Source organism: Babylonia areolata, chromosome 19 (genome assembly GCF_041734735.1).
Source record: "Babylonia areolata isolate BAREFJ2019XMU chromosome 19, ASM4173473v1, whole genome shotgun sequence".
NCBI classification, from domain to species: domain Eukaryota; kingdom Metazoa; phylum Mollusca; class Gastropoda; order Neogastropoda; family Buccinidae; genus Babylonia; species Babylonia areolata.
Window position 1 is genome coordinate 32114249 of NC_134894.1, and position 10000 is coordinate 32124248.

A 10000-nucleotide genomic window follows, 5' to 3' on the forward strand; every position below is an offset into this window, starting at 1 on the left:
CAAACAGACAAACATGCTTGAAACAGGCACCAGGCAGACTCGTGCCAAAGTGGAAATAAATTACTAAACGAAGTCGGAAGTTGTGGAACAGGTGAAGTGTCGGAAGGATGTAGATGAGTGGAGAGGGGTGGATTGGAAGGGTTGGAGGGCTTGCAAAAACGGGGTATTTCAATTTGCTTTTCCAGAATAAACTGCAACTGAAAAAAGAGGGGAGAAAGGAAACAACAGTCGAAACAAATTCAAAAGACCGAGAACATTTACGTTAAGAGTCGGAACAGGTGAGAAAGTGGGCGGGTGTAGGGGTTTGGGGGGTGGGGTTGAGGTTGAGGTTGTGGAGAGAGGTATTTCAATTAGCTTCTTTTTTTTTTCTTTTTTTTTGAGGGGGATCAGAAAGAAAGAAAAAGAAAAAGACACGACAAAATGAAAACGAATCAAAAACACCTGCAGTAAGAGTCCTGCCGAGCAAAGTAAGATCCAATGCTAAAATATAATTATGATGTATTTTTCTAACCTCAATATTGCTGTGAACTGCTGTATGTGTATGTGTGTGCGTGTGCACATATACTACTAGTCCGTCAACTGCTATCATAGATCTTATAATGTTTTAATTCTGTACTACTACACTTTTAAAAGTGCCTCTATCTTTTATCATTTCAAACCATGTGTAAAATGACGAAAGAGGTGCAACAGGGTGAAAGCGGTGACAGCATTTTTGTTCAGATCTCCCTATGATCAAGGGCCAATAATCCGAAAATTTGGGACAACATTTTGACGTATTTGTTGGACTTGTTTTTCAGTATCAGTATCAGTATCAGCATCAGTAACTCAAGGAGGCGTCACTGCGTTCGGTCAAATCCATATACGCTACACCACATCTGCCAAGCAGATGCCTGACCAGCAGCGTAACCCAACGCGCTTAGTCAGGCCTTGAGAAAAAAAAATTAAAAAATAGATTAAAAATAAAATAATAATAAAATGAAATATTTTTCAAAATATGTTCAACCCGTCAGTGGGCTTGTGTTGTCCCTCCCTCAACCGCCCCCCCCCCTCCCCAAATCGTTGGGAGGATGTGATAGGTGGGTTGGGGGGGTGCGGGGGGGAGGGGGCGGGGGTAAGGATGTGGAGAGGAGAAGAGTGGAGGCGGGGGAGTGGGGTGGCAGGGTGGTGAAGAAGGGCGGGAAGAAGGCAAAAGGTGAAGGGGTGGGGGGCGGGGGAGAGAAATAGAGGGCAGAGAAGGTACAGCGATTTTTTTTTTTTTTTTGAATGTTTAACTCCTACAGGGAAGGAGTACATGCAGGTATGCACGAGCCGTATAGGCGGTGATTGTGGAGGGAAAGATTTGTCCTGGGGTTGGGTCTAGAGGGGGGCAGGTGAGTGGATGTGGTGTGTGTGTGTGTGTGTGTGTGTGTGTGTGTGTGTGTGTGTGTGTGTGTTTCTTAAGTTTAACGTATTTTTATGGTAAGTGATATTAGACGGGGGGAGGAGGCGGGTAGTACATGTGTGTGCGCGCGTGGGGATTTGGGGGTCACTGTGTGCGCGCGCGCGTGTGTGTGTGTGTGTGTGTGTGTGTGTGTGTGTGTGTGTGTGTGTGTGTGTGTGTGTGTGTGTGTGTGTGTGTGTGTGTGTGCTTCTGAATGTGTGTGCGAGAATTTCTGAATGTGACTTTATGTGTGTGTTTATGTATGTTTATGTGTGTTTATGTCTGTTTTTGTGTGTGATTGTGTGCGCGTGCTCGTGAGAGTTTGTGCGTGTGTGTGTGAGTGTGTGTGGGGGGGGGTGGGGGGGGGCGTGGAGGAGCGTGTGAATGTGAGCGAATGTGTATGTGTGTGCGTGAGTCTGTTTATGTTTGTGTGAGAGTCTGTGTGTGTGTGTGTGTGTCCGTCTGTGTCAGTGGGTGTGCATTTGAATGTGCCTGCGTGTATGAGTGTGTGGGTGTGTGTGTGTGTGTGTGTGTGGCTGTGTGTTTGTGCGTGTGTGCGTGCGTGCATATGTGACCTAGTCGTACAACGTGTATGTGTGTGAAGGACGAGGGGGTGGCGCAGCGGAGCGGAGCGGAGTATCAGATTCATATTTGCTTTCCTCAGTTACTGATAATAACAGTGTTATCTTTCTCGGCGGGGCAATTAATCCAGGATCCTGTTTTGGTTCATGTTTGCAGCGTCACCCAAAAAAAAAAAAATGCACCCCCAACCCCCAACCCCACCACACCCCCTGCATTCCACCACCCCACCCCTACCCAAAAAAAAAAAAAAAAAAAAAAAAAAAAATTCTAAAAGTAGGCCAACTGAGTCTTGTCTTTCGTCGAAAACAGGGTGGGGGAAAAAGCAAACAACAACACAGAATTATGTTTCAATTGTATGTGTCTTTTTTGTTTTTGTATTCTACTGTGACTTGCGTTTGTTCTAATATTCTGCTCTCTGTTGTTATGCAATGTTGGTAAATATCTCTTCTTCTTTTTTTTCTTCTATTTGTTTTTCTTTTTTTCTTTTTTTTTTCTTTTTTTTTCTCTTTTTTTCTTTTTTTTTCCGGGGGGGGGAGGGTAGGGGTAGGGGGGAATAGATGAATTGCCTCTCCTTTAATATCTTATTAGCCTTGAATGAATCATGACAAATATTATTATCCGTGAAGCGCTTTCCTGCTTCGCTTTTTTTGTTTATCCTCTTTTTCCTCTTCCTCTTCTTGTTCTTGTTCTTGTTCTTGACCTCTTCCTTCTCCTTCTCCTTCTTCTCCTTCTTCTTCTCTTCCTTCCTCTTCATCTTCTTCTTCTTGGCCTTCTTCTTCCTCTTCTTCTTCTTCTTCTTCTTCTTCTTCTTCTTCTTCTCCTTCTTCTTCTTCTTCTCCTTCTTCTTGGCCTTCTTCTTCCTCTTCTTTCTCTTCTTCTTCTTCTTCTTCTTCTTCTTCTTCTCCTTCTTCTTCTTCTTCTCCTTCTTCTTGGCCTTCTTCTTCCTCTTCTTCTTCTTCTTCTTCTCCTTCTTCTTCTTCTTCTCCTTCTTCTTGGCCTTCTTCTTCCTCTTCTTCCTCTTCTTTCTCTTCTTCTTCTTCTTCTTCTTCTTCTTCTTCTTCTTCTTCTTCTTCTTCTTCTTCTTCTTCTTCTTCTTCTTCTTCTTCTTCTTCTCCTTCTTCTTGGCCTTCTTCTTCCTCTTCTTCCTCTTCTTTCTCTTCTTCTTCTTCTTCTTCTTCTTCTTCTTCTCCTTCTTCTTGGCCTTCTTCTTCCTCTTCTTCCTCTTCTTTCTCTTCTTCTTCTTCTTCTTGGCCTTCTTCTTCCTCTTCTTCCTCTTCTTTCTCTTCTTCTTCTTCTTCTTCTTCTTCTTCTTCTTCTTCTTCCTCTTCTTTCTCTTCTTCTTCTTCTTCTTCTTCTTCTTCTTCTTCTTCTTCTTCTTCTTCTTCTTCTTCTTCTTCTTCTTCTTCTTCTCCTTCTTCTTCTTCTTCTCCTTCTTCTTCTTCTTCTTGGCCTTCTTCTTCCTCTTCTTTCTCTTGTTCTTCTTCTTCTTCTTCATCTTCTTCTTCTTCTTCTTCTTCTTCTTCTTCTTCTTCTTCTTCTTCTTCTTCTTCTTCTTCTTCTTCTTCTTCTTCTTCTTGGCCTTCTTCTTCTTCTTCTTCCTCTTCTTTCTCTTCTTCTTCTTCTTCCTCTTCTTTCTCTTCTTCTTCTTCTTCTTCACATTCATTCAAAATTCCAACCGACAGCAAAATACATCATCTCCTTTTGAAATAATCCCAGAGGGGGGTTTTTGTTGGGGGTGTTTTTTTTCCTGTGCGTGCTGCGAAATCGTTTTGGAAGTCGTTTTAAGTAACCCTGGGGAATAAATCCTGATCTTTGAGTGAGCTGAAGGGGTGGTGGAGGGATCGCCATGTTTTGTTTGTTTTTTTCCCCAGAGCTCTGACGTCATAAGGACGAAACTGTCATGTTGCTTCGCGTTTATAAAGTGAATGCACTTGTGTTATCACTGTCATGACAGAGAGTGAGAGAGTGGGGGTGGGTGGGGGGGGGGGGAGATGGAGAGAGGTACATGATAATATTGATACTTCGATATTATTATGAGAAATATCATCATAGTGACACTGTATCTATGTTTTTGTGTATACGTACATCTGTATGTATAAACAAAACCTGTACATACAAAAAGTGTCTGTCTGTTTATGCATATGCATGCGTGTATGAGCGCTCATGTAAACAGATATATTTATGCAAACGTATGGCCTATATACTCTCGTGTTCATATACATATATACACATAGATATGTCTTTTCATATGTTGAACTGTTTCAACTAATCAACACAAAATACCGGCCAAACAAACAAGCAATAAAAAAAACACCACACAATTACCATCCGTGGACGGAGCTATGCATTGTTCCCGGTCTTCTTCCTTGTGTGTGTGTGTGTGTGTGTGTGTGTGTGTGTGTGTGTGTGCTTAGTTATAGTCATTTGTTTATCTATTCCTTGGTTTATATAACTATCATTCAACTTAGTAGTAGTAGTAATAGCAGTATTTTGGGTTTTTTTCTTCTTTTTTTCTTTTTGTTGTTGTTATTTACTAATTTTCATTAATTCATTTATCTTATTTATCATTAATCCAGTTCATTTTTTACTCACTTGTGTAAACAAAGTGAGTCTATGTTCTAACCCGGTGTTCGTGCGTGTGTGTGTGTGTCTGTGTGTGTGTGTGTGTGTGTGTGTGTCTGTGTGTCTGTGTGTCTGTGTGTGTCTCTGTGTGTTTGTGTCTGTGTCTGTGTGTGTCTGTGTCTGTGTGTCTGTGGTAAACTTTAACATTGCCATTTTCTCTGGAAATACTTTGTCTGCCAATACCAAAATTGGCTTAAACATAGTATGAAACAAAATCTTCACAGTCATACCAATAACATGTTGTAAGTGCCAGGGCATCTGCCGTGCTTAGCAGGCGTGGTGCAGCGTACATATGGCATTGTCCGAACACAGTGAGTGACGCCTCAGTCATTGAGTTACTGAAACTGAAACTGAACTGAACTTCTCCTGAACCCCCTACCCCACCCTCCACATCCCCCACCCCCTTACCTGTATCAGGTTGCAGGTGGACTTCACTGGGGCGGACACCCTGAACTTGATCTCCGCCTCGTTCTCCTGGGGGACGGTGAACTCGGCCGTCTTGTGAGACACGCACTCCATGCCCACCTCGGCAAACCTGGGCTGCTCCCCGAGGTACCCCTCCTCCAGGTCTGTGGGCCGTCCCTCCGACATGGTGATGACTTGACTGAATGACTCAGTGACGGGCAGGTGGTGGTAGAGAGTTCCAACCTTGCCTGGGAACTATCAAGGGTGTTTGTTACTGTTGTTGTTGTTGGTGGTGGTGGTGGTGGTGGTGGTGGTAGTGGCGTTGTTGTTGTTGTCCCTGGTGCTGCTGCTGTTCTTGTTTTCGTCGTTGATGTTGTTTGCCGGACACTTGAACAGGGCGTTACAGGAACTAAGCAGAAGTTTCACCACGCCCTGTTTGTTGTGGGAGAGCGAGCTGAGATGAGAAGAAATTATGTTGGGGAGGAGTTATACTGTGACCCAGAGCGGCATATGAAGGGACGTCAGTTGAAGCCGGGATAGACACCGTCGAGGATTCTGGAAGGAACCAAAACAAAGCTGCCAGCGAACCTGCGCGCGGAACGGGTGCAAAAGAAGCACTGACGAGGGATTAACCTAACTTGGCCACCAAAGTCCAGTCCTTCTCCCTTTCCCACTAACAGATCACTTCATACTCAGAGAGTTGGTTCAAGCTGTAATAGGTGCATTGAGGGGGTCGCGGGGGTGAGGGGGGGGGGTTGAAGGCTTGGTGGCTGTTACGTGGTGCACAACACAGCCTGTGCTCTGTACTGCCTGGAAGCGTTGCACGTGCGCCGCGTCGTGAAGAGCCAATGAGAAGAGAGGAACACCTGAACAGCTGACTCTGACCTGAGGCGGATTCCTTCCTTCTCTTGGCGGTACGTGGCTTGGCTTCTGTCGGTCGGATCCACAGAGAGAGACAGAGACAGAGAGACAGAGAGAGAGAGAGAGCTCATCATTAGATTATGTAGGTTGCTGTTACCTTTCTCCCTTCCTGCTCCCGCCTCCCACCCTTCCTTCCTTCCTTCATTCCTTCCTTCCTTCCTTCTGGCATCCATCCTTCATCCGTCAGTGCCCACCCACCCCCACCCACCCCCTTCCCAACTCACATCTTCTTCTTTTCCCGCTTTGCCTGCCACCCCCCACCATCCCCTCCCTCCATTCCCAACCCTCAAGTAAAGCCCCCGCCCCCGCCTCCGCCCCCGCCCCTAGTCTCTCCCCCACCCCTCCTCCTCCTGCTCTCTGGAATGTTTGAACTAAGCAGTGGTCTCTGCGCCTATATACAAGCGTTTTTCTTTTGGAAACAACAGCTGATTGTTTTGATCGTTTGTTTGTGGGTTTGTTTTTTGTGTTGATGTGTTTGTTTGTTATGTGGTTTTGTTTGGTTCAAGTTGTTGTTGTTTTCTCTCTGTGTGTGGTGTTTGTGTTGTTATTGTTGTTGTTATGTGTGTGTGTGTGTGTGTGCGTGTGTGTGTGTGTGTATGTGTGCTTCTTGTTGTTTTGTTTTCCTTTTTGCCTGCCAGTTTCAGTTTCAGTTTCACTTTCTCAAGGAGGCGTCACTGCGTTCGGACAAATCCATACACGCTACACCACATCTGTTGAGCAGATGCCTGACCAGCAGCATAACCCAACGCGCTTAGTCAGGCCTTGAGTGCATGCTTACATATTTGTGTACCTATGAAAGTGGATTTCATTTTGCGTAATTTCGCCAGAGGACAACACTCTCGTTGCCATGGGTTCTTTTTCAGTGCGCCAAGTGCGTGCTGCACACGGGACCTCGGTTTATCGTCTCATCCGAAAGACTAGACGCTCAGTTTGATTTTCCAGTCAAACTTAGGAGAAAGGGCGAGAGCGGGATTCGAACCCACACCCTCACGGACTCTCTGTATTGGCAGCTGAGCGTCTGAACCATTCTGCCACCTTCCTCCACAAAAGATGATGCCTGCCAAAAGGTGATGAATGGAGAAATTGGTATATCCAAAACGCAAAGCCAGCTGACACATATGCAAGCTATATTCGCGCCTTCTTTCTTTTGTTTTCTCCTTTTTCTACTTCTTTTGTGTGTGTGTGTGTGTGTGTGTGGAGGATGGGGGCGGGGGAGTGCGTTTTTGTCATTAAAACAACATGTTCATCAGAAATAGAAAAAAGTTCGTTTGAAAACACAAAAAATAGATAGTTACCTGAAGTACCTGAGGTATTACAAAGAAACAAGCAATCGAACCGCTCACGGTTGTGTGTGTGTGTGTGTGTGCGTGTGTGTGTGTGTGTGTGTGTGTGTGTGTGTGTGTGTGTGTGTGTGTGTGTGTGTGTGTGTGTGTGTGTGTGTCAGTGTGTGTGTGTGTGTGCGTGTGTGTGTGTGTGCGTGTGTGTGTGTGTGTGTGTGTGTGTCAGTGTGTGTGTGTGTGTGTGTGTGTGTGTGTGTGTGTGTGTGTGCGTGTGAGTGTGTGTGTTCTTTCGTTCGTTCTTTATTTTAGCGTCTTTTCACTATCAGTGATATTTGACGATTTGTGTGTGTGTGTGTGTGTGTGTGTGTGTGTGTGTGTGTGTGTGTGTGTGTGTGTGTGTGTGTGTGTGTGTGTGTGTGTGTGTACGTGAATGTGTGTGTGTGTATGAGTGTGTGTCTGTATCTGTGTCTGCGTCTGTTTCTTTGTATATTTGTTTTTGGTGGTGGTTGTTGTTGTTTAGGTTTTGGGGTGGGGTTTTTTTTTCAATTCTTTTTCTTTCGACAAATGAAACAGATGATAATGTCACAATAAATGCCTTTGTTATAGAAGGAACAAAGCTAAATACCAAGCAACTTCTTCGCATGTCCTCATCTAAGAGAGATAGAGACACTGGGAGACAGAGGCGGAGAGGAGAGACAGAGACTGACAGAGAGAAGGGGCGTGAGGAAGTTTAAAAAGAGACAGGGAAATATTTGAGAGACCACCAGTCAGATCCAATGTAGGGCTCAATATGAGATTTTCTTTTGTTGTTGTTGTTGTTGTCCCGTAACGAATTCATTGTGTTTGTATTGCGATATATTAAATCAAAAGTCACACTGTATTTGTTTGTTGTTGTTGTTGTTGTTCTTGTTTTTGATCACAATGTATTCATCAGAAAAAAACAATATTCACCACCATCTTCCGCCATCCCCCACGCTTTTCGCAACAAAAAGTATTTCTTCATGTTTAGCAAGAAAATGATGTTGTTGATGTTTTTCAATTGTATCTATTCATTTAACATTGCGCAAAAGCATTACACTGAACGATACTGATACAATTCATCACATCAAATTAATCCGTGCAAAAAGAAGACTGTTGTTTTCTTTTCGCTGACAATCGGTCGGACAACACGAATGTAGTTCACTGCACCACTTTCTCGTGCGCTGTTATATTCTTTGACCCCAGAGTCACGTGCAAAGCGAGCTAGCTTCGCGCACGGTGGTCTGCCGCCTGTACTGTGGTCAAAGGACTTGTGAAAAGTGGACACAGGGAACAGTCCTCACCTGGGACAGAATGATTTATTTTCCACAATCACCTGCGTCGTTCCTGTGACATCAGTTATCCCCAAACCGTTCATCAGGAGTTCATCAGTATCAGTTCCAGGATAGTCCAAAATCCACACGAGTGCCCGTAAAGTGTTTTACTTGTCTGAACTGCGCAGCATTATTGAGCATAGCAACTGTCGGAAGGATACTGTTTTGTTTTGGGGGTTTGTTCTGTTTTTCAACAATTAATTTTCATGTCAGTGTAAGGTCCCAAAACCTTTCGTCAAAACCGTCAGCTCGATACTTATGCAAGTCATTGATGATCAGAATGCCACTCAGTCACAACAACATGTACACCTTTACCATCCGCATTGGTTCTCAGACAGTCCAGCTTCAGACAGGACAAGACCTCTTGCTCGTGACCAATACAGCACAGGTATGTCACACTATGAAAATCGATGACAATCAGGCATATTTGTATACGTCATGAAAACCGATTACTATAAAAGTTTGGATACTTGGTGAAAATCGATGAGTATCAGGTATATTCGAACACTTTCTGAAAATCGATTATTCGACTTTGGTGTCCATCAAGGCTTCTTTCTGATGACGCATCTAAGGCTTCTTCCCTGGCTTTCATTTAAAACAAGTATTAAAGGTATGTATATTTTTTTTCTTTGATATCCCGTACAGTCTTTGTCTGTTTTTAAGCTACTTGTGATGACTTAATGAATTGTTCTGGACTGTGCTTTTGATTACGACGATGACGAGGATGCTGTTTGTTGTTGTTATTGTTGCTGTTGTTGTTGCTGTTGCTGCTACTGTCATTGTTGCTGTTGTTTTTACTGGTTTTGCTGTTGTTGTTGTTGCTGTTGCTGCTTAGTGTTGTTGTTGCTATGGCTACTGTTGTTGCTTTTGTGTTGGTGTTTTGTGTTGTCGCTGTTCTGCTGTCGCTGTTTTTCGGTTGTTACTGTTGTATTTGCTGTTCCTGTTGTTGTCCTCGTTTGTGTTATACAGCCTGTTCGTAATCGTTGGATATCACTTCAATTTTTTTATTCATTCTTTACAAGTCACTTGCAAAACTTACTCATTATGTTCTCTCTCTTTCTCTCTCTCTCTCTCTCTCTCTCTTTCTCTCCTCTTCCTCCTCTCTCTCCCTCCCTCTCTCTCGCTCTCTCTCTTCACCCGCCTCTCTCTCTCTCCCCTCTCTCCCCTATCTCTCTCTCTCTCCTCGCCCTCCCTCTCTCTCTCCCCCTCTCTCTCACTCTCTCCTCGCCCTTCTCTCTCTCTCTCTCTCTCTCTCTCTCTCTCCTCGCCCTCCTCTCTCCCTCTCTCTCTCCTCGCCCTTCTCTCTCTCTCTCTCCTCGTCCTTCTCTCTCTCTCTCTCTCTCTCTCTCTCTCTCTCTCTCTCTCTCTCTCTCTCCTCGCCCCTCCTCTCTCTCTCTCCCCTCTCTCTCTCTCTCTCC

At 44.4% G+C, this 10000-nt stretch overlaps 1 protein-coding gene across 1 annotated transcript in view; it reads right to left on the reverse strand.

Moving 5' to 3' along the window:
- The window catches only part of LOC143293635 (uncharacterized), a 19907-nt gene extending 14120 nt beyond the window's left edge, over positions 1–5787 (reverse strand). The window contains exon 1 of the mRNA XM_076604737.1: positions 5033–5787. Coding sequence (XP_076460852.1) covers positions 5033–5215 — 183 coding nt within the window. The 5' untranslated portion in view covers positions 5216–5787. The remainder of the gene's footprint in view (positions 1–5032) is intronic.
- Between the last annotated feature and the right edge of the window lie 4213 nt (positions 5788–10000).